The sequence below is a fragment of the Lacerta agilis genome, chromosome 8, assembly GCF_009819535.1.
Source record: "Lacerta agilis isolate rLacAgi1 chromosome 8, rLacAgi1.pri, whole genome shotgun sequence".
Lineage (NCBI taxonomy): Eukaryota > Metazoa > Chordata > Lepidosauria > Squamata > Lacertidae > Lacerta > Lacerta agilis.
The window spans coordinates 6,695,074-6,723,049 of record NC_046319.1 but is presented as its reverse complement, the minus strand read 5'-3'; the positions used below and the strand labels follow the sequence as shown (position 1 = coordinate 6,723,049).

Genomic DNA, 27,976 nt, shown 5'->3' with positions numbered 1-27,976 from the left:
TGCCCTGGAGAAGGTGCAGAGGCTGGCCTGGCCAGGACAGCACACCCCCCCCAACAGCCTCTGCCCATCTGTTTCTTGAGACGTGGCGCCACCTGGAGTCCAAATACTGCAAGCGCCGATTCGGAGAGCAGCGCTCCTCCTTTCGTACCTTGTGTCCACTTTGGGCTTCGAAGGCCGACACCCAAAGGGATGGGTGAGGGAAAGGGAGAAGGGCGTCCCATCCCTAGGGAGGGCGGCGGCAGCGGCGCTGGAAGGTGGGTGGGGGGCCCTCACAGCAAGTGCTTGTTGCGCCTGGGAATGATTTTGCGTACTGTCCGGCGCTCAGAAATGTTCCGCTTCACCTTGACCCCCGCAGGCGGCCCGTCCACGTTCAGGGAGGGGCTGGAGTGGGACTTCTGCAGGGACGAGCCGCCCTCCTCGGCCGGCAACTCGCCTGCCTCCCCCAGCCGGACCTCCCACTGCTCAAGGTCCTCCGTGTCTTCGCCGGCCAGCTTCACCTCCAGCAGCCTCACGTAGGTCTCGTAGCGGCGCTTCTGCACAAAAAAAGGGCAGGGCATCATGTGGGGGGGGGTGGGTGAGGAGGGGAAGGCCGCCTCTGGCTGGCAGCACCTGAGGGAGTCTACTAGGGCAGGCACCCCTGACACACTGGGACCAGGGAGAAGGTTCATCCTGTTAACGGAGGATTTCTCCCCAGCTTCTCTTTCAGAGCCAGTGTGGTGTAGTGGCTAAGAGCAGCAGACTCGTAATCTGGGGAACCGGGTTCGCGTCTCCACTCCTCCACATGCAGCTGCTGGGTGACCTTGGGCTAGTCACACTTCTCTGAAGTCTCTCAGCCCCACTCACCTCACAGAGTGTTTGTTGTGGGGGAGGAAGGGAAAGGAGAATGTTATCCGCTTTCAGACTCCTTCGGGTAGTGAAAAGCGGGATATCAAATCCAAACTCTTCTACCCAGGATTAAGGATGCAAAAGATGTCCATAGTTAATGTTTCGGTAGTCTAAAATCACGTAATTATCAAAGCTGTAGAGCTGGAAGACACCCCAAGAGAGTCATCTAGCTCAACCCTCTGCGATGCAGGAATCACAACTGGAGAATTTGACAGGTGGCCCTCCAAATCTCTGCTTAAAAGCCTCCAACAAAGGAGAGTCCACCACTTTTCGAGGGAGTCCGTTCCACTGTCAAAACAGCTCTTATGGTCGTGGTACATAACTGCATGCAAAAGTGGCAGGTTACTGCAGATTTTCCTTTCTTTTAAAGGAGCAGTAGTGAGATTTGTTGCTATAGAATCTGTGTTGCACTCATTGGGGAAGGTTGCAAAAGACCGCAGGACTGCGAGGAGACATTTGGGTAAGGAAAAGCTCAGAGCCGGCAGCCTGAGAGCAAACCAGCCAGCAAAGACCACAACAACATGCAAACTCTCCGTTCGTAAAAACCTTGTCCTGGAGAAGTTATGTATCACTTTTTACAAATTAGGTGTTCTGAAGAAGAAGAAGAAGAAGAAGAAGAAGAGGAGTTTGGATTTGATATCCCGCTTTATCACTACCTGAAGGAGTCTCAAAGCGGCTCACATTCTCCTTTCTCTTCCTCCCCCACAACAAACACTCTGTGAGGTGAGTGGGGCTGAGAGACTTCAAAGAAGTGTGACTAGCCCAAGGTCACCCAGCAGCTGCAATGTGGAGGAGGGGAGACGCGAACCCGGTTCCCCAGATTACGAGTCTACCGCTCTTAACCACTACACCACACTGGCTCTCTCTGACCATTCAAAGTGGCGAGGAGTACAGTGGGAGCATGCTCTGAAGGTCCCCCTACCCAAATAGCTGTCAACTTTTCCCTTTTCTTGCGAGGAATCCTATTCGGAGTAAGGGAATTTCCCTTAAAAAAAGGAAAAAGTTGACAGCTATGCCTTACCGCCCCCAGCAAAAGACAGGCCTGGTCCTTGCCCACCTCGTAGAGCAAATATTCCTTCTTGAGTTGATACTCTTCCAGGTCTCGGCCCCGGCCACGCTTGCTGGGCAGGTTCCGCTGGTGGTCCAAGAGGTCGTCTGACACCTGGTCCATCCAGGACTCATGGGAAAAGTGCTGGTCCTCCTGCAGCAAGAGGAACAGGTTGTTGCTCAGCCTTACCTGTGCCCAGGGGGTTGCAGCTAAGGGTTTGGGGCAACCCATAGGCTGCGCTCTGCTGCCCCACCCCAAATTCCCCCCACCCAGCCATTTCTGTGCATCAGCCGCAAAGCAGCCTGCCAAGGGAGCCCCAGGGCACACACCAGGGAGTTCTTGGAAGGTGCCGTCGGTAGAACTGGCCGGATGAACTTCCTCTGGGAGCCCACAGCTGCTGGGAAGGGTGGCGAGGAGAACATGGCAGCCACCAGGTTTATGCGGGCAACCCAGGAACTCATTTCTGCTGCGGTCCTAGGGAAACGGGAGAGGGCAGGGAGAGTTATATGAATGCACATTTTTTCCTTCCCCCCCTTTCCCTTTTAATCTTTATTATATTGCAAAGTAAATACATCAAAACGAAACCGTACATAAAGAATGATATCTAATAAAACAGAATGAAAGAAAAAGTAAAGAAGAAAAAGAAAAAATGCAAAGAAACGTAGACAGTAAAAGAATAAAGAAAAGTATATTTCAATACAATAAACAATATTTTACAAAATAATAATAGACTTCCATCACTCTCACAACAATTCCTTTCACCTTCCATATTTTATCTGTATTTCAGTGTTATTTTCATCTTTATATATAGATGCGTATATATGTATATTTCCCCTTTGCCATTCGCGAGGTCATTCTAGACACAGCCAACTTTTTTGCATTTGAACCTTGTCTTTCTAAATAGTCATTCAATCAATTCCATTCCTTCTTGACTGTATTCATTGGCTTTAGTCTTATTATATCCGTCAATTTGGTGGATTTACATAACCATTCCTCTTTGGTCGGTACCTGGTTACCCTTCCAGTACTTAGCCACCAGAATTCTCAGCACTGATGTCGCATACAGAAAAAAAATATCCTTTTTTCTTTTGGAATATTACTGTTCAATATTCCCAAAAGATATGTTTCTGGTCTTAGTAAAGTTCTTAGTAACTTGTTTATTTCTTCATGGATCATGTCCCAGAACTTTCTGATCTCTGGACACGTCCACCACATATGGTAGAAAGTTCCAACTGAATGCACGTTTCTAATCTAGCAGGCTTTCCTACTCCCAAGAGCCCCACTGGCACTTCCTTGGTGGTGGTGGCAGCAGCAGCAGAACTGTCTGGCATTGCTCCTGAGGAAGATGCAGAAGGAAGACAGTCGACGGGAGGCATCCGAGCAGGAGTCTGCACGCAGCAGGCACGAATTACTCCAGACAGCCCTCAAAGAGAGGGACAGCAGGGGAACCGGCAAAACCAGCAGGCGAGAGTTACACACACACCACCAAGTTTAGCTACGTTTCAAATTGCAATCCAGAAACAGAACTGTGGTTGTCAAATAATAAAATCCTATACAGTGGTTGGATGCGGGTGGCGCTGTGGTCTAAACCACAGAGCCTAGGGCTTGCCGAACAGAAGGTCGGCGGTTCGAATCCCTGTGACAGGGTGAGCTCCCGTTGTTTGGTCCCTGCTCCTGCCAACCTAGCAGTTTGAAAGCACGCCAAAGTGAAAGTAGATAAATAGGTACCGCTCCGGCGGGAAGGTAAACGGCGTTTCCGTGCGCTGCTCTGATTCGCCAGAAGCGGCTTAGTCATGCTGGCCACATGACCCGGAAGCTGTCTGCGGAGAAACACCGGCTCCCTCGGCCAGTAAAGTGAGATGAGCGCTGCAACACCAGAGTCGTCCGTGACTGGACTTAACGGCCAGGGGTCCCTTTACCTTTACCTTTATACAGTGGTACCTCTGGTTATGAACTTAATTTGTTCCAGAGATCCATTCTTAACCTGAAACTGTCCTTAACCTGAGGTACCACTTTAGCTGATGGGGCCTCCCACCACCAGATTTCTGTTCTCATCCTGGGACAAAGTTCTTAACCCGAGGTACTACTTCCGGGTTAGCGGAGTCTGTAACCCAAACTGTTTGTAACCCGAGGTGTATGTAACCCGAGGTACCGCTGTATGCAGCTGTATCCCAGGAGCCATCACATCCAAGCAGGCAGAGCTGGGCCTAGCAGGATTGGGTCCCCTATCTCTCCTCCACCTGCTAGAATTTGTTTACTGTTGGGCCTCTTCACCCGGTTAAACGGGAACGGCAGAAACCTCGACTCCCCAGGGCTGCCGACGAAGACTATAGTCAGCATTTTGATGGGCAATGTTAAGTGACAGGGACAGATTTTGAGGCACGCCAGAGACCAAAGCCTGTTTCTCCTTTTCGAATACACATTTAAAAAACTAAAACTGTTTGCTCTATGCTTGCTGATTAAGAATGTTGCTGCTGCGTCGCTAATACCGCAAGAACCGAAGTGACCCCGTCTTTCCGAACGTGATTTACTGCTTCCTGCCCAATGCCAGCCTTTGTCGCTTTTCTTCTTGGATCTGCGAAACTTACGAATTGCTCAGGTGAGGAGGAAGCGGCAGTGGCTTGGGGAGGCCTGCCTCCTTTGGACACCCAGCCATGCCAGGTGTGCAAAGACATCACCTTGCGCAAAGACATCACCTTGCCGACAAAGGTCCGTATAGTTAAAGCTATGGTTTTCCCAGTAGTAATGTACGGAAGTGAGAGCTGGACCATAAAGAAGGCTGATCGCCGAAGAATTGATGCTTTTGAATTATGGTGCTGGAGGAGACTCTTGAGAGTCCCATGGACTGCAAGAAGATCAAACCTATCCATTCTCAAAGAAATCAGGCCTGAGTGCTCACTAGAAGGACAGATCCTGAAGTTGAGGCTCCAGTACTTTGGCCACCTCATGAGAAGAGAAGACTCCCTAGAAAAGACCCTGATGTTGGGAAAGATGGAGGGCACAAGGAGAAGGGGACGACAGAGGATGAGATGGTTGGACAGTGTTCTCGAAGCAACTAACATGAGTTTGGCCAAACTGCGGGAAGCAGTGAAGGATAGGCGTGCCTGGCGTGCTCTGGTCCATGGGGTCACGAAGAGTCGGACACGACTGAACGACTGAACAACAACAACATGCCAGGTGTGCTTCTGCCTCAGAGGGAGCCAAAAGGAAATCCTGAGCTGAGGAGGTAGCCTGTGGCTCCCCGCAACAGAGCTCTGCAAATACTCACGGGGCTTGGAAGAGGAAGATGCGCCAGTCGGCCGTCTGCAACCGGAAGACGTGGGCCCGCTTGGTATACTTGCTGGCCTTCTCGGCCAAGGCGTGGTGCACTCCGATGGGCTCCTCTGAGGCAGAGGCGTCTGGCCGGCTCTCATCCTGCAAGAACAGCAGGAGCAAGCTGAACTGGGGGTGCGGTGGCCGAGCAGAGATTTTGCCTGAAGCAATAATCCCAAATAGATGAGCTGAGAGGCACCCGAGGCCGGCCGGCCAGCCAGGCTAGGAGGTCAGACCCAGGATAACATGCACGGAGCCAGGGGGTGGGGTCCTGGGTGAAACTGAGCCACCAGCTGGTGGGCCAGGGCAGAGGGTCCCACTCAGCCAGCCTGGGAAGAAGCCCCTGGTTAAAGAGACACACAATGGTCCCTCTAGCTCAGGACTCCCTAACCCAGATGAGCAGAGGCTCTCCAGGGTTTCAGGTGGAGGGCATTCCCAGCCCGGCTGTTTGGGACTGAACCTGGGACCTTCTGCATGGGCTCTCTACCTGCAACTGCGAAACCCCGGGGGTCAGCAGAAACGGTGGGTGGAAAGTAAAGAAGCCAGAAGAGGGAGAAGGGCCAAGCACTGCACAGCCAGCTGGGGAGGCAGCGCCGAATGAAAGGATGCCCGTCCCTCCCTTCCTCTCTATGCCACGGCCCCAAGAAATGCCTCACTGCCTCCTGGAGGACCCCTCTCTATTGGCTCTGCTGGGGTGCAGCAAAGCCCTGGTCTCCCACGGGGAGGGTGGCCTAGGAGAGCAAGTCCTTTGGTTTCCGCGGTGGTCTGGCCTGCTCCCGGTTACCTTGGAGAAGTAGAGAACCATTCCCTTCAGCACCGTATGAAACATCTTCCAGCCTCTCTTGCCCCAGGGCGCTGCAAAGGGGTGAGATGGGGAGCGGTCAATTGGGTCCTGCGCCTGCGCCTTGGTGCTCAAGGGCTGCCCACTGGGAGCTGCCCAGGAGGGGCTGCTGTCCCCAAAGGGCTGGAGGTTGCTGAGGACTCCTGTGGCACAGGAGAGCCCCAACCACTGCCCACCTCCACCCGGCTTGCCCACAGGCCTGGCATGCATGTGAGACAGCTGAAATCTCTCGCAGGCCCAGGTCCCCGTGGGCTGCTGCTCGTCGTGCCCCCTGGCCCAGCACTCACTCTTCTTGCCATCGGCCTCCGCGTGGACTTTGCGTGCCAGTAGGCCCTGCCGGTAGGTTTTCGCCTCGGGGTCGTGCGAAAGAGTCAGGAAAGGGTTGGCTTTCTTCTGGCCGGATGCTGAAGGGGAGAGCAGCATGGCGCCGGGTGCCTTCTCCTCCTCATCATCCCTGCAGCGGACAGAAGGAGAAAAAGAGGCTTCGTGGGGGTCTGTCTGAAAAGGCCTTCCGGAGGAACAGAGGACAGGATGAGCAACAACTCCTGATTCAGCCACTGCAGTAAACTCCTCCTTTTCCAAACGCTGACATGACTGCCAAGGGCGACCCCCCAAGGCACTGGGCTGCCGTCCCCTCCCAGCTGATCCAACTGGAAGCTGAATCTGATGTCAACATTGGAGATGGAGCAGCAGCACTCTCGCTTAGGGGAGCAGAGGGGAAAGGCATCTGTGGAACAGGACGACCAAAACACATTGCGGAGTTCCCCAAAATAGACCGGAGGCAATTGTATCTCATCCAGCAGAGCTTTACTGCTGCTGAAGGCAAATGAGCATAATGGTCACAAATCCAATACATTCAGGACTGGCACAGTCCGTAAAAAATCCAGTTGCAGCAGACTTAACTCAAACTTACAGTAACTTATAAGACTAAACCTTAACGCTATAGCATACAGAACAGAACAACACACCAGAACAAAGAGATAGGAAGAAGAAGAAGAAGAAGAAGAAGAAGAAGAAGAAGAAGAAGAAGAAGAAGAAGAAGAAGAAGAAGAAGAAGAAGAGTTTGGATTTGATATCCCGCTTTTCACTACCCGGAGTCTCAAAGCGGCTAACATTCTCCTTTCCCTTCCTCCCCCACAACAAACACTCTGTGAGGTGAGTGGGGCTGAGAGACTTCAGAGAAGTGTGACTAGCCCAAGGTCACCCAGCAGCTGTATGTGGAGAAGCGGAGACACGAACCCGGTTCCCCAGATTACGAGTCTACCAATCTTAAACACTACACAACACTGGCTCTCAGAAAGTAAGCTCTGGCTCCTTTTGGCCTTACAATTATAGTCAGCGTGACCTTGACAGAAAGATAACAGAACCAGTTTAAACCAGCTGTTCTCAGCTTCACAGAAGGAATAACCCAAACAAGAACCTTCTTCCTGTTTCTTTCACATAGAAAGAAACCTTCCAGAACCCTATTGATTTAAATAGAACAGGAAAGATCTCTACACATCAGATCAATACTTTCTGTACTAAGAAATGCAAACTGACAAGGCCATGGGGCTGACATGGCTCTGTCCTCCAACACTTCCCTGCAGTATCTGCCGCTTGATGCAGCCCCCTGCCTCTGCCTCACAGAAGGGCCAGTCCTGATGGCTGCCAGCCACTTACAAATTATTGTCCCATTAGCAGGTAAATGTGCACCTCTTCCTTTTGGGGACCTGGGCTCTGCTGCCAATCCCTATTCAGGATTTGGGGGACGGGGTGGTTAGGAGCCATCAACCCACTGGGAAATCAGGAGCCAGCCTGTTCTTCCCAACCACGCTTGATAACCATCAAGAAAAACAGCTTTCGGTTGTGCACCTTGAGTGCAGACGTCTGATTTTTTTATTTGATTTGACTCAATATTTGTATTCTACTTTCCCAGTAACAAATGCTGATCTCAAACGGCTCACAGTCATCATCACAACGGCAATAAAAGCAAGCAAGCATTGCAACTGCTATAATGTCAAACAACAAGAACAAATTCATTACAACAGTTAATACAACACAAATGTTTCGAGCCCTTCCACATTCATTAAAAACCTGACCTACTAGTAGAATGTCAGGGAGGAAGTTCCAGGCCTCTCTTGAGAGACTAGAGTGGGAAAGCTGGGCACTCCCAGCAGCCATCATGCCCAATGGTCAGGGGTGATGGTGGGAGTCGTAGCCAAGCAACTTCTGAGGACCACAGGTGTCTCCTACCTCTGCCCTGGACAACCCACACATTCAGACCACAGCAGGAGGCACAGACCTTTGTCCAGGTCCAGGAAGACAAAAGTGCTTCCTGCCATGTGCCTAGATTGCTGCTGCTGATCTTCCTGGTAGCACAGCACGTGCCAGGAGCACTGAGAGGTGGCTGAGGTCTGTTAGAGAAGCTTATCCTCAACTCCCTGGATAGCTCCATTGGCTAGAGCATGGTGCTGATAACACTGAGGTTGCAGGTTCAAGCCCCGTATGGGGCATTGCGGGTGGGTGGAATAGATGGTCCTCAAAGTCCCTTCCAACTTAATTCTTATGGGATGTAACATAAGCAGTCAAGTGCAACACTTCCTGTTTGCCCAGAGTGGACACACAGGGGGATGTTACTCCAGCCAGGAGGGCTTCCTGTCACACCTGGCCTGGAGCTTCCTCCCCCTGCATGTGACCAGGTAGATGAGCGTGACCCTGGGAGACCCTGTAAAAGGGTCAGACACGCAGCCATCTTACCCTTTGGACTCTTTGACTCTTGATGCTGTTCTCTTGATGCATTTTGCTGTCTGCTGGCTCTAAGCCAGCAGCACATGGGCTCAAATCCCTACATGGGATGAACCCACTCTCTTTTCTGTAACTCCAAGCTAAAGCCTGCCTTCAGGGAAACTAAAAGGTGAAGGTAAAGGATCTCTGACAGTTAAGTCCAGTCGTGAACAACTCTGGCGTTGTGGCACTCATCTGGCTTTACTGGCCGAGGGAGCCGACGTTTGTCCGCAGAAATTTTTTCCGGGTCATGTGGCCAGCATGACTAAGCCGCTTTTGGCAAAACCAGAGCAACGCACGGAAACGTTGTTTACCTTCCCGCCAGAGTGGTACCTATTTATCTACTTGCACTTTGACGTGCTTTCGAACTGCTGGGTTGGCAGGAGCAGGGACCCAGCAATGGGAGCTCACCCCGTTGCGGGGATTCGAACTGCCGACCTTCCGATCGGCAAACCCAATGCTAAGTGGTTTACACCACAGCGCCACCCACGTCCTACTGTGAATTGAATGTAAGTAAACTTCTTATCATTACTTTTAAAAGAAGACTGTTGTGTCTTTATTCTTTTCAAGAGGGATAAAAGGGGAATTCACCAGAATCAAACCCAATCTGGACAAGCCACTTTGGACTGCTTAAGTAAAGAGATTCAAACGAATCTACCAACTAGCTTCCTGCTATATACTGGGGAATGTGAGGAAGGATAATATTTAATCAATATATCCTCTCCTACTATCCACAACATTCCCACAAATCTATGGTCCCCGTGGTGGGAGAGACCGCAAAGGCAGATCAGGGCAGCTGCCACCAGCCTCAGCCTCCGTCCGTCACGTGAAGTCCTGGCTGCGAAGCACATTTGGGAGCAGACTGGCTGAAGATTATTTCCCAGTCGGTTTGTGGCCCCTCACTTCTCTCTCTCTCTCTTTGCCCCCAGGGCATTTGGGGCTGGAGGGTTCCATGCAGAGCAGCCATGGGCCTCTCTTCTGCCCACTCAGAAGGTCTGACACCCACCGCCCACCCCCCCAACGTCAAGTTGCCACCACCTTTACTTACGCAGCCCATTCCAGTTTCTCTTGGCGGATGGAATGATATAGCTCCTAGAGAGAGAGAGAGAGAGAGAGAGAGGGAGGGAGGGAGGGAGGGAGGGAGGGAGGGAGAGCCATCAGTCTATGGTTCCCTCTTCACATCCAAGCCCCACCCTGCCGCACGTCCCCCCAGGACCTGCCGCACCCCCAAGGAGGCAAAGGAGAAGCCAGATGGAACGGGCCTGGGCCTTAGGTGCCTCCTCTAGCAGAGCAAGTCTGTCAGGATTTCCCCTTCCCCTCCCAAACCAAGCGCCTGATCCCTTGGAGACAGAACCTCAAACAAAGCACGATGGCAGAGGTGCTCAGAGTCACGCTTTCGCCCTGACGAGACGGAACGCTTTAAAAGACATTTTCACGTCTTTAAAAAGAACGTGAACCCAGGAGCATCTGCTCTCCCCTTCTGTGTCCCAAGTTCCCAACATAATAATTTTTTTGTACGCGGCAATTCCCAAGAGGACGGCTGCCCGTCCCCCTGGCTGGCACCTCAAGTGGCAGAAGGCTGCCCACCTCCGTACAAAGAAGGCCGAAGCAAGGCTGCCCAGCCAAGCTAAGCCCCCAGTCTCTCCGCCCGCCCCCCCCCGCGCACTCATCTCTGGGTGAGACCAGGACGAGGGGAAAGGGCACCCTCTCCTTTGTACCTTCAGGTGCTCTTTGGGGAAGTTCCTGCCATCATCGTTCAGCCCGTCGAGGTTGGCGAGGAAATCCTGGCAGGTCATGCTCCGCCCGATATTCTGCATGCCACAAGCAGGGAAGGGAGGAAGGGTGCACATCAGGCCACAGGTAACGCAACGTCCGGATTGTGCTTCCCCCAAAGGCCTCCCTCCCGTTAGACCCATAAGCGTGAGGTGGGAGGGGCACCGATGCTCCTCTCCGCCTAGGGGCGAGCCCTCTTTCCATAGGGCCCCCTGCATACAAAAGCCACACACCCCATCCCCCATGGCCTTACCTGCCCATGCAGGTCAGTGTTGAGGAGCATGATGGCACAGGTGAGGGTGTGCACAGCATCTGCAGAGTGGGGTGGAGACCAAGGGGAAGGTCAGGGGAGGCCCACAGGCTCAAAGGACCCCGGCCCCCGCCTCCTGCTCCCAGAATGCCAGCAAACCCCCTTACTCAGAAAAGGGGCTTAAATAACTTTTTGTGAAAAAGCCAGAAGCTTTTTAAATTAGGAATTCCAGGTCCAGAAATACCAAAGGAGCAAAAAAGAATGTTTATGTAGGCTACGGCAGCTGCGCGAAATGTTATTAGCTCAAAGATCGAAAGTACCCACAAAAGAAGAATGGCTGACAGAGATGACGGACTATGCCGAAATGGCAAAAACGAAAGGGAAGACCAGAGATCGAGAGGATAATAAATTCAATAAAGAATGGCGGGATTTTGTAAGTTACTTAAAAGAACACTGCAAACAATTAAAAACATCGGCAGGATTCTAAAAAAACCCCACTCATAATGTAATGAGAACTACGGTGAGAATTGAGCGTTAAGAAAATATTATATTATATTATATTATATTATATTATATTACATTACATTACATTACATTACATTACATTGCATTACATTACATTACATTACATTATATTATATTATACATCACCCTGCCGACAAAGGTCCGTATAGTTAAAGCTATGGTTTTCCCAGTAGTAATGTACAGAAGTGAGAGCTGGACCATAAAGAAGGTTATCGCCGAAGAATTGATGCTTTTGAATTCTGATGCTGGAGGAGACTCTTGAGAATCCCATGGACTGCAAGAAGATCAAACCTATCCATCCTTAAAGAAATCAGCCCTGAGTGCTCACTAGAAGGACAGATCCTGAAGTTGAGGCTCCAGTACTTTGGCCACCTCATGAGAAGAGAAGACTCCCTAGAAAAGACCCTGATGTTGGGAAAGATGGAGGGCACAAGGAGAAGGGGACGACAGAGGACGAGATGGTTGGACAGTGTTCTCGAAGCTACTAACATGAGTTTGGCCAAACTGCGAGAGGCAGTGAAAGATAGGCGTGCCTGGCGTGCTCTGGTCCATGGGGTCACGAAGAGTCAGACACGACTGAACAACAACAACAACATTATATGATGCAGTTGGAAAATAATAACTATGGAAACCATGGAGGGGTGCAGGAAATTGCAGGGATTTAAAGAATCCTATTATGACTTATTTGTGACAATTGTTAAAGCTAAAAATGAATATATATATATATATATATATATATATATATATATAGCCATAAAACCTTCCAAGTGGAAAGTATCCTGTGCAGTTCAGGATACACATGGGCCACCTGAGACCGTTTGCACACTGACACCCAAACTGCATGAGAGAGGGGACAAGGGCTCCCTCCCTCCCTCCTTCATTTAAGCCCTGTCTGGGGCTGCAGGTGAAGAGCTGAGCTTGCTGGCTGCCTTACCTGGGCTGAAGCAGACCTCGGGGTTGCAGCTGTGATAGCGCTGGGAGAAATGCCGCAGGATCCGCTCCCGCTCCTGAGTCTCCCCGGTGAGCACAAACGCCTTCAGGAAGCACCTGCAAAGAGGAGGGGGAGAAGTGCATGAGGGGGGGCAGCCCTGGTCTGCCTCCTCCTCTGCCGGCTCCCAGTGTCAACTACATCACTCCACGAAGCTGGAAGGAAGTTGGGACCCCCCAATAAGCTTCTGCATCCTTCCCAAGGGTGGAGCTCAGCACACACAGGCGGCAATGGTCCAGGGACAGTAGGGAAGATAGGATTACACCTCCCCTGCCCAATTTCTCACCCATGTCCTTCAGCCAGAATCCTGTTCTCTCCCCTCCCCTCCTTCAAATTATCAAGGACCCCTGATGGGCGAGGCCTGTTTCTGCCCTCCTAGAATAGCCAAAACAGGAATTCCCCCCCTCCCACAAAGCTTCCTCTCTGCTTCACTTGGATGCTATATTTTAAGTGATCCTTTAAAAAAAAATTACTGCTCTCTCTCTTTTTCAATGTAAGTTTCTGGTTGTAACCTGCCAGGGGGCCCTTTTGAGGCTGATGCAAAGTGTGTGGAAACCTAGGGCAGCCCCCTGTCTTTCCCGCTGGGCTGTTCCCTGGGAGGCCAAGACCACCTCCTCCTCTGGTTTAGCGTACTTCCTAGGGTGGGAGACATGGCCACCCGCCTTCCCATTCAAGAGCAAGGTGATGGACACACACACACACACACACACACACACACACACACAACCCCACAGTAAGGGGCATCACCTCAGCGCTTGGTCCAGAGTCTGTCCGCTGAATTGGAAGAAAGAGAGGTAAGCTTCTCTCACCAGCCGGCTGAAATCGTTGCTGTGGACAAAGAAGAAGAAGAAGAAGAAGAAGAAGAAGAAGAAGAAGAAGAAGAAGAAGAAGAAGAAGAAGAAGAAGAGTTTGGATTTGATATCCCGCTTTATCACTACCCGAAGGAATCTCAAAGCGGCTAACATTCTCCTTTTCCCTTCCTCCCCCCACAACAAACACTCTGTGAGGTGAGTGGGGCTGAGAGACTTCAGAGAAGTGTGACTAGCCCAAGGTCACCCAGCAGCTGCATGTGGAGGAGTGGAGACACGAACCCGGTTCCCCAGATTACAAGTCTGCCGCTCCTAACCACTACACCAAACTGGCTCTCTACAAAGACACAGGAGAAGCTCAGGACCACCACCCCAAAGGCATTGGGGAGCAGCCTTGTGGGGAACTCACACACTACCACCGCTCCGGTTTCTCCAGCATCAGCTGCTGCCAACCCCCCGCCCAGCCTTTGGAGGGACTCCCAATTCTGCCCACAGGCTCCTCAACCCAGCCCTCAACCCAACAGGGTTGGCCAGGTGCAAAAAGGGGGCAGCCCCATTCCTGCACCTCCAGGAACAGTTGGGCAAGAAGGGGTTACAGCAGGTGGCAGGTATCTGCCCTTCTGCCACCCCAGGCACCAGGGAGCTGCTGACCACCACTTGCCCAGGCAAACCCACTCCAGTGTCAGGATGACTTTTCAGCCCAGAGAGGATGCCATCAGGAAGGTCTGGCTTGTTTAAAGTTCCTGCCCTCCTGCTCATTGCAAGAGCTTAAGAACATACTAAGAAGAGCTTGCTGGATCAGGCCAAGGAGGACCGGGTCCAGCACCCTGTTCTCACTGTGGCCAACCAGGTGCCCGTAGGAAGCCCACAAGCACAAGAGCAACTCTTCCCTCCTGTGGTTCCCGGCAAGAGGCATTCAGAAGCATTTTTGCCTTCAGCTGTGGAGGCAGAACCTAGCTAGCAGCCCTCTGTGGGATGTAAAACGCAGGAGCAGTCAAACACAACATTGCTAGAGTGGACACAAAAGGCATCTTAGTCCACCAGCCAGAACTTCCTGTTTATTCTGGGCTGGGGTGGACTTCCTCTATGTAACTGGAGATGGGTGTGGTCTCACCTGGGCAGGTTAACACAAAACCACAGGGACCAGACTCCATCTTTCTCTCTTTTGGACACCATTCTCAAAGGAACAACAATGCTAAGAGGGTCTCTTGGCTTCCAGCCAAGAGAGGACAAAGGGGGTGTTTTTCCCTTATGGAACAGTCTCCTGAGTAAATGTTACTTTTACTAAGTTTAAGACTGCTTCTGGGATCCAATTGTGAACAGATGATTTCTCGTGAGTAAACGTTTTATGCTTTTATAGAAGACCGTGTATTGTCTTATTTTGAGGGGGATTAATGGGGAAAATACCAGGACATTTACTACAGAGGTTTTAACAAACCTGAGCAAGCTATCTGCTGCGTGTGTGTTTAAAAAGGGGAATGAGAACTCGGCTAATTTCTGCGACTTGTAAACACAAGTTGGAATAGGATATCTTGAACAATATATCCTCTCCTGCATCCCAAAACATTCCCACACCCTCAATATCCCTCTCCTCCTCCATGAATTTGCCCGGTGCTCATTTAACAACCATCCAAGTTGCTGGCCCACGCCTGCCTCCTGTGGAAGTGAGTTCCACGGTTTAACCACGTGCCTCAAGAGGCCGCAGCCGTGTCCAGCTGGGAGAGCAAAAAAGAAAAAGGGAAAAGAGCCAAAATAAGCCAGCTGGGCAGGAAGGCGATCTGAGTCACACCACTCCAGCCGGGAGGAGGGCCGGGAGAGAAACCTCTGCCTCTGTTCCTGATCCAAGACCCCCCCCCCTTACTTCTTCCGGAGAAAAGAGGCCACCTGCGACCTCTTGAAGCCATCCAGGTGGTAGAGCCGCGTTGCCAGCCTCATCGCAGCGGCCTGGTCTGCAGGGGGGGCGCTGCCGTTGGCGTGGAGGATGCCGTTGGGCTCTGCCTGCTCCTTGGCGGGTGGCGTCTCCTCCCCTGAGTCGGTGCCCTTCCCAGAGGGTGGCTCTTCAGGGCGGCTGCAAGAGAGGAAAGTGAGAGGCCAGTTGCAAAGCGGGGAGCCTTCGGTGGGGAGGGGCAGCAGAAAAACACTGAAGCTGCTGCCCTTATAAAAGGTAAAGGGACCCCCCGACTATTAGGACGTCGTTACAGGACTCCAGGACTCCAGAGCCAGTGTGGTGTAGTGGTTAAGAGCGGTAGACTTGTAATCTGGTGAACCGGGTTCGCATCCCTGCTCCTCCACATGCAGCTGCTGGGTGACCTTGGGCTAGTCACACTTCTCTGAAGTCTCTCAGCCCCACTCACCTCACAGAGTGTTTGTTGTGGGGGAGGAAAGGAAAGGAGAATGTTAGCCGCTTTGAGACTCCTTCAGGTAGTGAAAAGCGGGATATCAAATCCAAACTCTTCTTCTTCTTCTTTTATACATAAAAATGTCTAGGCACAGGAACAGCTTTTTTCCTTGTGCCATCAAACTGTTGAATTTGTAGTTGTGGGTGGAAGGGAGGTCAGTTGGTGGTATGGGGGTCCTTCGCTGTTCTGTTGTATTGTGAGGGCAATAGTGTTTGTATGAGGTACGCTTTTCTTTACACTGCAATGTAGTCGAAGCAAAATCCCAAGTATGGTTGATACTTGGCCAATAAATTATTCCTAATTCCTAGGTCCAGTTGCGGACGACTCTGGGGTTGCGGCGCTCATCTCGATTTACTGGCCGAGGGAGCCGGCGTACAGCTTCCGGGTCATGTGGCCAGCGTGACTAAGCCGCTTCTGGCGAAACCAGAGCAGCGCCCAGAAACACCGTTTACCTTCCTGCCGGAGCGGTACCTATTTATTTACTTGCACTTTGACGTGCTTTCGAACTGCTAGGTGGGCAGGAGCAGAGACCGAGCAACGGGAGCTCACCCCGTTGAGGGATTCGAACCGCCGATCTTCTGATCGACAAGCCCTAGGCTCTGTGGTTTAACCCACAGCACCACCCGCGTCCCTTGCTGCCCTCATATTTGTGGCCAATTCACACGGTCCAGCGCAGGGTGTTGCCACTGGTGCTTTCAGGCTGAGACTGCCAGCAATCTATCTATACATCATTTTCATAACATATTCTTTCAATGCACTGCATGCGGTAAATGTATAGGACAAGAGCGAAGGAGTGTTGGAAATGTAAAGAAAGGGAAGGTAGTTTCCATCGCTTGTGGTGGACTTGTAAGGGGGTAAAAGCTTACTGGGAAATGATATATAATGAGTTAAAGAAAACGTATAAAAATACTTTCGTTAAAAAAACAGAAGCATTTTTTACTGGGTATAGTAGGTGAAGAGATACCAAAGGGAGATTTAAAAAAACTGTTTATGTATGCAACAACTGCAGCAAGAATTATTTTAGCTCAAAAATGGAAGCAACAAGAAGTCCCAATGAAAGGAGAGTGGCAGGTTAAGATGATTGACTTTGCGGAATCGGTGAAGCTGACGGGAAAAATCCGAAACCTGCACGATCAAGCTTTCCAAAAAGATTGGAGTAAATTTATACAATATTTGAAGGACCATTGCAAGCAATTAACAACACTAGCAGGGTTGTAAAAAGACTTGTAATGATAATTGCTCTTTCCCTGTTTATATTTATTTTAAAAATTGTGGTATTTTGAAGGAGCGAAACGTAAATTGGAAAATGCATAAATGCTTTGAGATAGAGGTTAACTTTGAAAACCATGAGGCGGGAGGGAGGGAGGGAAGTCGCAGGCTCCGAAGAGCTAAAGAAGTAAAATGGATAAGGGAGACGTGTCTGAATATTATGAAACGGAAAATTAATAATAATAAAAAGACACTGCCAGCAATCCAAAGCCAGGCTGGAAAGCAGGTGCCCCCCCCCCCCGGCCCGGCACGGAAAGAGGCCTGGTCTGAACTGACAGGAAGTCTTGAGGGAATGAGGTCCCTGGAACCAAAAGGGAGGTGGAGCCAGACCCTGAAGAGATGCTGCCAGTCAAAGTAGGCAACACTGAACAAGATGGACTTGGTAAAAGGCAACATAAGAAGAACCTGGATCGGGTCAATGCTAGTCCAGCAACCTCTTCTCACAGCGGCCGACCAGATGCCCATTACGCGAAACCTGCAAGCAGGAGCAGAGCACAAGAGCCCCGCCCCCTCCTGTGGTTTCCAGCAACTGGTATTCAGAAGCATGACTGATTCCATAACTGTCCTGGCTGGCAGCCAACAACAGCCCTCTCCCCCATGAAATTGTCTAGTCCTCTTTTAAAGCCATCCAAGTTGGTGGCCATCACTGCCTCCTGTGGCGGTGAGTTCCACAGTTTAACCAATGAAGAAGTACAACGGATGTCCCGAGATCCATCTGAAAAGGACAGCCGCTGACGCATCAGCCCCTTGCAAGTCTGGCTGCTGCTGGGGCGGGACCCCTGCAGTTGGCAGCGTACCTGCCTGGCAGTATCACACTCTCTCTGTGGGTCCTGTGTGTGGGCCAGCGGTGGGCTGCCCCTTTGCCCTTCTCCCCCTAGGATGGACAGAGCATCCGAGGGATGCATTTCCTTGCAGCGCTTCTGTGTCAGATGGGTGTTGTGAAACACAGGAGCAGTCAAGTACAACATCCCTAGAGTGGACATAAAAGGGGAACTCTAGGCCGGCCAGTCAGAACTTCCTGTTTCTCCTGGGCTAGGATAGACTTCCTCTGCATGTGACTGGAGCTGGGTGTGGCCTCACCTGTGCAGGTTAAACAAAATCAAAGAGGCCAGACGCCATCTCTCTTTTTGACTTCGCTCTCAAGCAAGCAACATCTTTTCAGCTAAAGATGCTCTCTTGGCTTCCAGCCAAGAGAGGAGAAGGAACTATCTCCCATATGGAATAGTCTCCAAGTACCGTATGTAACTTCACTAAGCTTAAGTCTGCCTTCTGGGATCCTTTTGTGAACAGATGTGTAAGTAAACTCTTTTTATACTTTAATAAGAACACTGTGTCGTTTTCTTATCTTCTAGGAGGGATTAAGGGGAAAATACCAGGACAGTATTATTATAGAGGTTTTAGCGAACCTGAGCAAGCATCCGCTGTGTGTGTTTAAAAGGGGGGATGTAAACTCTGCTGATATTATTGAACTTGTAAACACAAGTTGGAATAGGATATCTTAAACAATATATCCTCTCCTGCATCCCTGAACATTCCCACAGAGCCTTTCCTTTGCACAGAGAGCTGGAGCAGCACCGAAGGAAAGAGATCCTGAGAGCCACAAGCCACAAGGGCGGAGGACCCGGCAGAAGGAGGAAAGGAGGAAGCAACAGGCGAACAGAGGGCAGCTGAGGCTCCTCAAAGCTGCAAGCGCTCTGCCATGCCTCTGCAAAGGAACACCTCCCCACACATGGAGGCTGCTGCTGGCTTGCGCCTGCCCAGGCCCAGCCTCTAACCACACCAGGAGGATGTTGTGGGCGTCTAGCAGATGAACGGAGGCCAAAGGCCCCAGGAGACACCCAAGGGAACAAACTTACTGTACAGCCGGTGTCTCTTCTTCGTCCTCGCCATCCTCCTCTTCCAAGGTTTCATCTCCATCCACGACGGGCACCATCTCGAGACCCTCCGCTGAGCTCTCCAGCTTCCCTTCCACACCACCGCCGAGGGAGGCCGAGTGCAAATCTGCCGCAGCAAGTTCCTCCTGCAGGCAGGAAGTCCTTCTGGGCTCCTCCACCCATGCGCACGAAGGCAATGGGTGGCCACGGGATGGGGCTTGTGGCTTGTGCTCCTCCTGCCACCGGCTCTGCTCTGCAGCAGTAGCCGAGAGGACCCGGAAGCTGGAAGAAGCCCAGCTGGTCTCCGCAGGAGGCGGAGGCTCTGAGTCAGGGTGGCTCTGCAGAGGGTCTTGCAGCAAAGCAGTCACCAGGGAGGTGTTGCAGGTGGAAAACAGCAGGCCTTCCTGGGATGGCAAGTCAACGCCTGGGCGGAAAGGGAGGGAGGAATGGATGGGACAACAGGTTAATTATACCGTGACAAGGCTCTGCTCTGGTCCTCCATGGACCAGGGCTGGGGTCAGGTTGGATGGGTATTTGGTAGGGCTAGGCAATATACCGATATACAGTATTGTCCAAAACTGGTTCGAGGTCCCTATTGTGATATTGGTTTCAAAATTTTTGACCTGGCAATATATTGCAAATCATGATGTTTGTGTGTACGCTCTGCAAAAATCACGATGCGGGGGAAAACCGTGAAGCCAGCCAATGCATCTACATATTTCAGACATTGTGTTATATCAGTATAACGCAAGGATTAGCTGGTGATATATCACGAAGTTGAAAACCAGATATCGCTGAGCCCCTAGCATTGGGCCCATTTAGCGTGGGCTTCGAGGGTCCAACTATATTGGTGCTTTGGTTCTTAAATGCCTTGCTACTCAAACAACTTGGAAACCAAACACTGCAAACCTGGAAGTAAGTGTTCTGGTTTGCGAACTTTTTTCAGAAGCTGAACGTGCTCTGTTTTAAGTGCTACGCTTCCAATTTGAGTGTTACGCTGAGGTCTGACTGTTTTTGCTCTTTATTTTGTGTTTTGTGGCTCTTTTTTGGGGGGGTTGACTGTGTGGAACCCAGTTCAGCTACTGATTGATTGATTGTGTGACTGCAATACATTGTTTATTGCTTTCATTTTATGGATCAATGGTCTCGTTAGATAGTAAAATTCATGTTAAATTGCTGTTTTAGGGGTTGTTTTTAAAAGTCTGGACCGGATTAATCCATTTTACATTACTTTCTATGGGAAAGCGCGCCTTGGTTTTGGAACACTGTGGTTTTGGAACGGACTTCCAGAATGGATTAAGTTTGAGAAGCGAGGTACCACTGTAGTGGCTTAACGATTCAGGGGCTAAACAGAGAGGAGGAGGAGGAAGAGGAAGAAGAGTAGCCGTGTTGGTCTGCCATAGTCAAAACAAAAATAAAAAATAAAAAAAATCATTCCAGTAGCACCTTAGAGACCAAGTAAGTTTGTTCTTGGTATGAGCTTTCGTGTGCATGCATACTTCTTCAGATATACCCCTCCCCACTCTCTCACTATATATAAGGGTCTGGTGACTTCTGTTTCAGTGTATCTGAGAGCCAGTGTGGTGTGGTGGCTAAGAGCAGCAGACTCGTAATCTGGTGAACCGGGTTCGCGTCACCGCTCCTCCACATGCAGCTGCTGGGTGACCTTGGGCTAGTCACACTTCTCTGAAGTCTCTCAGCCCCACTCACCTCACAGAGTGTTTGTTGTGGGGGAGGAAGGGAGAAGGAGAATGTTAGCCGCTTTGAGACTCCTTCGGGTAGTGAAAAGCGGGATATCAAATCCAAACTCTTCTTCTTCTTCTTCTCGTACCAAGAACAAACTTAGTTGGTCTCTAAGGTGCTACTGGAAGGAATTTTTTTATTTTTTATTTTGTTGGAGATGCAATAGGGATAATGCTTCTCTAAAACATATGTTGTTTCATTGTCCTATATTGAAAATTTTTGGCAGAAGGTAACAGAACTGTACGGAACAACCTTACATTTACAGAGCAAAATATCCTCTTGAATATTTACAAAAGGACATTACGAGTGGACTCTCTGTGCCCTTACCGCAGCAAAAAGACTGATACTGATGAATTGGAAAAAATAAAAATGCGGCTCCCTTCTACAGTTGGATTGAAGATTTATACAAACTCGCAACGTATGAACAACTTGCATACAAATGCAGACTTGCCATGGACAAATTCAATGATATCTGGAATCCATTCTTACATATACTGTAATAGGTTAAGATCTGGTGAAGTACTATAACAACCTTGTAAAGTACCATATATACTTGAGTATAAGCCTAGTTTTTCAGCACATTTTTTGTGCTGAAAAAGCTGCCCTCGGCTTATACTTGAGTGAGGCGGGCGGTGGGGGCAGCGAGAAAGAAGCCCTTTCTCTCCGCTCGTGCCGCCACCCGCTCTCCCCAGTCAACCATTCCTTAAGAAGCGTACCAGAACAGCGGTTCTTTACTCTCCCCAGGCAGCTTGTTCCATTCCTGAACTGCTCGCATAAATGCAAACTTGGCAAAGGAGGAAGAGGAAGGAGCAGCCCAAAGGGCTGCTTTCGGGCTGCTCGTTCCTCCTCCTCCTCCACAGCGGCAAAGGTGAATCGGCTTATACTTGAGTCAATAAGCTTCCCCAGGTTTTTGTAGGAAAATTAGGTGCCTCGGTTTATATTTGGGTCGGCTTATACTCGGGTATATACGGTACATAGTTTGGGGTGTGTCCCCCCCTTATTTTCCCTTCTATACACATTCTGTTCCTCTTTTGCTCTCTTTTACGTCTCACAATGTTTAGTGCACATATAATTACGTACTTTTTGAACTTTCGATAAAGATATTTAAAATCTTTTTAAAATGTAAAAAGGGACGGGGGAGAGAAAAAGTGTGGGTGCAGGAGAGCGACCCTGCACAGTGAAGAAGCTAAAGAGAGCCTTATCATTTCTTGCAGCGGGAGTGAATTTCCATGTGTGCGCGTGTTTCTCTTAAGCCAAAGGCTTTTGGATCACAGAGTCTCTCTTCATCCAATTGCTGGGGCTGAATAAGCAGGCCAGAGGGCTCCACTTCATTTAATTTATTTTCATATGTTCCACACCACTTTTCACCGAAAGTCCGTAGCAGCATGACCTGCCTTTAAAACCTTCGAGACCAATTGAAACCAACAAAAACCGTAAAGAACAAGCAGACCGAGATTACCTGATCTCAAAGGTTATTGGGCAGATAAAGGGCAGCTGAGAAGTGAGCCAGCAGGCCTCTTAGGTGCGCGGGGGGTGGGTGGGGGTGGCAGTCACAAAGGAAAAGTCCAGATTTCTGGGAATAGCTGAACCTTTGGTGCTCTGGGAAAACTGGAGGAGATTGTCAGGGGAGACAGTGAGTGTAGTAACCTGATGCTCTTAAAAGATGGTCTGCAGCCCACAACAAGACTCACCTGGGGGAGTCATCCGGTGCAAATCACTGCTGCAGGGGCTGTGGTCCGACTGGTCTGGGGAGAAGCCTTGGACCTGGAAGGCAAAGGCAGAGGTCAGAGAAGGGCAGGGCAGCCCAGGCCTTGGAGAGCAGCTCTGGCCCCCACGCCCCACCCTGGGAAGACCCTGCCTGCCTATGGAGCCTCCTGCCAGTCCAGTCAATGGGCAATGTTTGCTAAGCACCTGCAGGGGGAGAGAATGGCAGCCTGCGAGCAGCTGGACCAGGGAGGGAGGGGAGCAAACGATGTGGGGGCTTCCGAGGGGGCCTTGCAGCCCATCCTGAAGCACATCTGCTTGTAGGGAAGGCCACCGCAGTGGAGGGAGGGTGGGCGACCCAGGCTGTGATAGGGAAGCAGCATCAGTACCACACTGGGCTGTCTTTGAAGGTGGGGAATTGTCAGGCACCCTTCCTGCAGCCAGCAGGTCTCCTTCGTTCCCAAGGCAGGCTACGCAGAGATCCAACATCAGTTGGCTGACCTTTCAAAGGCCAGGCTGAGCTCCGGGCTACGGCCGCCATTCCCTGCAGCCTGGCCCAGGGAAACAGCAGCAACACCGGGCTGGATGTTCGGGACTCACCTCCTTTGACGCGTCCGACAAGGCAGCAAGGGAATGAGGCAGCTCCCTCTCCTCCTCTTCCACAGGGCAGGCACTTTCCAGCTCCCCTTCCGTGATCAACAGGGGCGACAAGGAGCGGTAATGAGGCACGTAGCTTGGGTAAGGGCCTGGGGACGGGTCACCGCCAGGATCTGGCTCAGGCGCAGGCTCGGAGTCCGTGGCCGCAAGGCTCACTGCCACACTTGTCTGGCCCGGCAGGCCGTGGGCACAATCCCTAGAGGTCAGACCGCAGGTGGGGATTCCTTCCCCATCTTCCTTGAAGGCTTTTTGTTCCATATGGCCCAAGAGAGCTGGTCCTTCGGAGCTGGTGGTCCTTGGACTGGCGCAAAAGAGCGGGTTGTCGTAAAACAAGCATTCCACCTCCTCCTCTTCTTCCTCTTCCTCCTCCAGTGAGCCTTCATCCTCCTCCTCCTGCCTCTCTGAGTCTTCCTCCGGCTCCTCCCCACTATCGCTCTCCAGGAGCGAAGGCTCATAGGAGGTGGCCGAGTCCTGCGAGGGGGGCGTCCCCAGCGCCTTCTCAGGGCTAAGGGAGGAACTCCTAAGTGGCTCCTTCTGCCGGTCGATCTCCCCTTGCAGGTCCAGGACGCACAGCTGGGCTTGGAGGATGCTGGCCCAGAAGAGAGCATTTGTGGCATCGTTGCTGCTGTCGTCCAGGCTGTTGGGGTTTTCCGGTGGCTGCTGAGATGCTTCCCTCCTAGGCTGCACAATCTCCAGGCCCTCTGAAGCAGGGGAAGTTCCAGGGTGGAATTCCTCAGCACGGCTCTGGGCCAGCGGGGGAGAAGGCTTCACGGAGGGTGTTTCACCTCTGCTCCAGCCAGCGCCCTCCAAGCTTCCCTGGAGAAGGTCTATGTCTTCCAGGCCCAAGAATGGAAGGGGAGTCATGGTTTCAGTCTGGGGGGTTTCTAAAGGTGTCAGCAGGCCACCCGCCCCTCCTAAGCTGTCTCCAGTTTCACAGGTCACGTCTCTTACTCCTAAATCAGTCAGAAAGTCTATTAGGTCCGAAGGACTGGAGGATCCAGAAGGCTCCATTCTGGCGTTCACCATGAAAACGTCCAAAAAGGTCCAGTTAGGCTAAGCCCTCATCTTGTTTGTAAAGGGTTGAGCAATGCGGGCCTCCTGCGGGCAGGATCCATGCCTCTCCTGCTGGCGCTGGAAAAGAGAAAGCAAACGTTGATGTATCACAAAACAGGAGTCTTGGAGAGGGAAGCTGCTGCAAACAGAACCAGGCCGAAAGGTCACCTGGAAAGGGCCCTGTAGGTGTCACCAGGTTTAAATTGGGGGGTGCTTAAATTGTCCATCATTTCACTTTCAACATTATCAGCGGTCTCTCCGCACAGGTTCGTGGTGGGAAAGGACACTCTTCTCGTATCAATGGACCACAATTCACCGTGCTAGAAAGCATCGTTCCAGCTGGTGGAAGCCAATCCAAGGGGCTCAAATCTCACCCCACCAATCCATTGGCATGAAAACAGAAGATGTTGGAGGTGAAGTGCAGCCCCACAACCACAACAGCCCTAATAATCTTGGGCTAGAGGAGGAGAAACTGGTTGGTGGCAGTGGGGTGGGAGAGAGAGACTCACCAGCTCTGGGGGCTCCAATCGAGGCAGATCAGAGGATCAGCCTAGCCCAAAGGAATGTCTTTGCTGCCGAAAACACACTGTGAAGAGAAACTAGGTTTCTCTTCAGTATTTTAAGAATTTATATACCGTATCTCTGCCCAAAATTAGGTTGCTAATGGGGACTAGCTATACGGATCACATCCCAGCAGTTCTTAAATCACGGCACCAAGTGCAGATCCATTTCTGGGCACAATTCAGAGAGCTGGCGGATAACTATGGGGTCCTGGACGGCTAATCACTCTGGTGGTCCCTGGAGCTAATCACCTTTCATCCCAGCAGCCAGTCTCTAGGCCAAGCCTCCCTGGCGCACAACCTTAAGTGAGTGGGGAGCAAGGAGGGGGGCCTTTTGAGTCATGGGAAGGGGCTCACTATGGAAGACCCTCCTCAGGAAGGCTTGCCAAGCATCAGCTATGACATTTCAGGGCCAGGCTGGCAAGCACCTGTTTGTTTGCCCTGAAATTCCAGCAGGCAATGATAGCCAGCCTTGACTATTATGTAACCCATTCTTCTGAACTTTATGAGTTTGCTTAAATTTTGTCGTTTTTTGGTTTTCGGGTGTTTTGCGCACAGAAGCTGCCATTGTTGTTCTATTGCCTTCTGACTTGTAAAAGAGCAGTACTGGCGATTTCCAAAATAAACAACCCCCGCTTCCCCCAAGCTGATGCCCTCCCCAGTGTTTCGGACCACAACTCCCATCGCCCCCGGCCCCTATGATGCCCTTCTGGCCGTCCCCGGTAGGGCTTGTGTGCTCCAAAGCACACCTGGCGAGGCCCAGCTGGGTGAAGGCTGCAGGCCGACCCTGCGCGGTCAGCCTCCTTGTTCTTTAAGAAGGGCGGCGTCTCCTCCGATTGCGGAAGGGAGCACGTGGGAAAGGGGCCAGGGGCGCCGGGGAGGGAGGCAAGCAGGCAGGCAGGCATTCCCACCCAGGCGGGGAATCTGGACAACTCGACCCGCGGCGCAGGTGGCCTTCCCATTAGGAATGACCAGGCAGGTAGGCTGGCTGGCGCTTGGAAACCGGCTGCCCGAGGGGTGGGGTGGGGTGGGGACCCCGTTTCCAAGCTGCTCGGTTCCGGAAGCTGCTTTTGCAAAAGAAACTGGGCTCATCGAGTCCTCACCTCGGGCCTCCCAGGGCAGGAATAGTCTACCTGCGAGGAGCCTCCGCCCTCCAGCTGCCTCCACCCGGGCCGCGCTCGGGGGCGCCGCGGAGGCGGCAGCTTCTCCCCGGGCAAAGTCCCCCCTCCGTCGGGGCCGCCAGCCCGTGGCGTCTCCTTCCCTCGGCCAAGGCCGCTCCCAGCCCCGCGAAGGGAGCCCGCCCGGCCCGCTTCCCTTCCGGGGCCGTCCGATCCGAGCGGCCCCTTCCCTCCCACCGGCCCGCTCCGGCCAGAGCCCCGCGCACGGCCGCACTTACCCGACCGCGCGCCCGGCTCCGCTCCGCCTTTCCTGCTCGTCGGGCGGGACTGGCGACGGGAGCCCTCCCCGCCGAGCCAGGGCCAGAGCCGCAGCTGCATTGCCGGGCCTTCCTGCCTCCGAGAGGCTTCGTTGGCTTGTGCCGGCCGAGCTCGGCAGGGGCCCGGTTGCTCTCACCCCGCGGAGGCTTCGCAGCCCCCGACCCGAGGACACCTTTGCGCAGGATGGCGCGCCGAGGTTGGAGACGGGCCCTTTGCGCGAAGGAGCAAGCCCGGAGCAGGTGGCCTCTTGCGCCCGAACCGCCTCCGCGGGGCGGCTTTTGCCACGGCAGCAGCCCCCTCCACATCAGCAGGGCTCAAGGCAGCCTAGGAAGCCAGTCGGGATGCAACCCTTTCGCCTGGTCCACTGGGGGATCCCATCTCTAGCCCCCAGCCGCCCCCAGCCTGGCAACGTGGGGCAGGTTCTGGGCAGCTGTTTCAGCAAGGATCCCGGACAACAGTACAGGGTTTAGGGTGGTGTGGCCGGTCCCCACCCCTAGAGTGCCAAGTCGAGTGGGTGCATAATAATAATAATAATAATAATAATAATAATAATAATAATAATAATAATAATAATTTTTTCTCAATAATGTGAAGTTTCAGTTAGCTTCTTGAGAAGATCCATTAAAAAAAAGCAACTGTGCCAAAATGAATTATTGTGAAAACAAGAAATATTAGGAGAGGTTTTGCCAAATTTTGTTCTCATTCAGATGTTTTCCAGGTGGGCCTGTGGAGAGGGGCAGGGTGGGGATCACTCACCTCTGCGTTCATTGCCCGCTGGCACAGAACTAGATCCAGCTGAGTCCTTCAGGCTCCCTCACTATGGGGTGCCCCAGAAGCACTTTGCACCCTCTCTGTCACTGCACAACACCAGGCCAGCTCTGGGCAGTGGGAGGGATGTAGAACTGACCCTGCAACATCCCCTGGGAGGGGCAGAACGACCTGTCCTTCGGATCCCAAGGACAGTGGTCCCAGCTCCCTGCAGTGGGGCTCAGCTCCGGACCTCCCACCCCGCACCCCCCAGCTCTAGGTAACTCATGGGGAAGTTTCAACACAGACTTACCCAACAGCTGCCTGTTGCCCAGGGCTTGTGTCCATTTCCTGAGCAAGAAAGATGGGGCAAACTTGCTGCTTCCTGTTTGCCTGCAAGTCTAAGCTCACCGTCAGCACCCGTCTCAGGAAGTAACTGTCAAGAGTGCTCTTTTGGGGGCTGAGGGGAGCCTTCCTCCTTGCAGGGGCACAACAAAAAATCGCTGGCCCAAAGGATGTGCCTTTTCATCCTCTGCCAAGGTCACCCAGCGAGAAGAGGGCGCCCAGAGGGGAAGGCAAGCAACTGATTCATTGGTTGCCCTCCCCTCCCTGCAGTTGCACTGGGGAAAAACCGCCTCCAGGGTGCTCACAGACCTCCCTGCACTGGAAAAGAGCAGACTGAGTCATCCCAGAGAATCAACATGGGTACCATGCAGTGGCCAGCCACCCTCCCACCAGAGTCCCTGCTGCAGGTGGCCCAGGCCTCGCTGCCCTCAAGTGGTGCTGTGAGCCACCTGGGACCGTGGAAGTGATGGGGTGGGCAGCAGAAACATGCTCTGGCTTTAAGTTTTTGGTTGAAGTGGCCACATCCCTTGCAAGCATCTGCACTGAGAAGCCTTGGAACAACGAAAGGAACATAGGAAGCTGCCTTTATACTGAACCAAACCACTGGTCCATCCAGCTCAGTGTTGCCTGCACTAATTGGCAGCTGCTCTCCAGGGTTTCAGTCTTCCCTAGCCTTCCCTGGAGATGCCGCTGGAGAATGAACTTGAAACCTTTTGCCTGCAAGGCAGACGCTCTGCCAGTGATCTATATGGCCGTTCCCCTATTAAAACAGTCAGCATCCAAATTGCCTTTGTGGAAAGGGAGGGTCCTTGCTGGGCTGGTGCTGGGCCTCCCGAGGCCCCCACACAACCGGCTTAGCGTTAAGTCAAACCGCATCACACGCTCGGGGACAAAGTGCACAGGGCACTGATCACGTGACGGGCCGTGTTGCAGGTTTGTTTTTCTTCCCCGGCTAGCAGCCTTGGGACCCAGATTGGGCTGCATTGCGAGGGGAAA

At 52.0% G+C, this 27,976-nt stretch overlaps 1 protein-coding gene across 3 annotated transcripts; it reads right to left on the bottom strand.

Annotated features, from left to right (window-relative positions):
* Nucleotides 1-37: 37 nt before the first annotated feature.
* LOC117052365 (PH and SEC7 domain-containing protein 4-like) lies at nucleotides 38-27,066 on the bottom strand. Of its 3 annotated transcripts, none has more exons than XM_033159222.1 (16): nucleotides 26,949-27,066; nucleotides 22,783-23,970; nucleotides 22,170-22,242; nucleotides 18,718-19,159; nucleotides 15,055-15,261; nucleotides 13,132-13,212; nucleotides 12,331-12,443; nucleotides 10,875-10,933; nucleotides 10,567-10,659; nucleotides 9,897-9,940; nucleotides 6,373-6,539; nucleotides 6,029-6,099; nucleotides 5,201-5,346; nucleotides 2,263-2,407; nucleotides 1,943-2,086; nucleotides 38-533 (listed from the first exon to the last, which is right to left on the bottom strand). In XM_033159222.1, the coding sequence occupies exons 2-16, from the start codon at nucleotides 23,863-23,865 to the stop codon at nucleotides 270-272; spliced, it is 3,132 nt and encodes a 1,043-aa protein (XP_033015113.1). In that variant the 5' UTR covers nucleotides 23,866-23,970; nucleotides 26,949-27,066; the 3' UTR covers nucleotides 38-269. The 3 variants fall into 3 exon arrangements, with proteins under 3 accessions (XP_033015113.1, XP_033015111.1, XP_033015112.1); XM_033159220.1 differs by lacking the exon at nucleotides 26,949-27,066 and adding an exon at nucleotides 25,849-25,958; XM_033159221.1 differs by lacking the exon at nucleotides 26,949-27,066 and adding an exon at nucleotides 25,556-25,635.
* Between the last annotated feature and the right edge of the window lie 910 nt (nucleotides 27,067-27,976).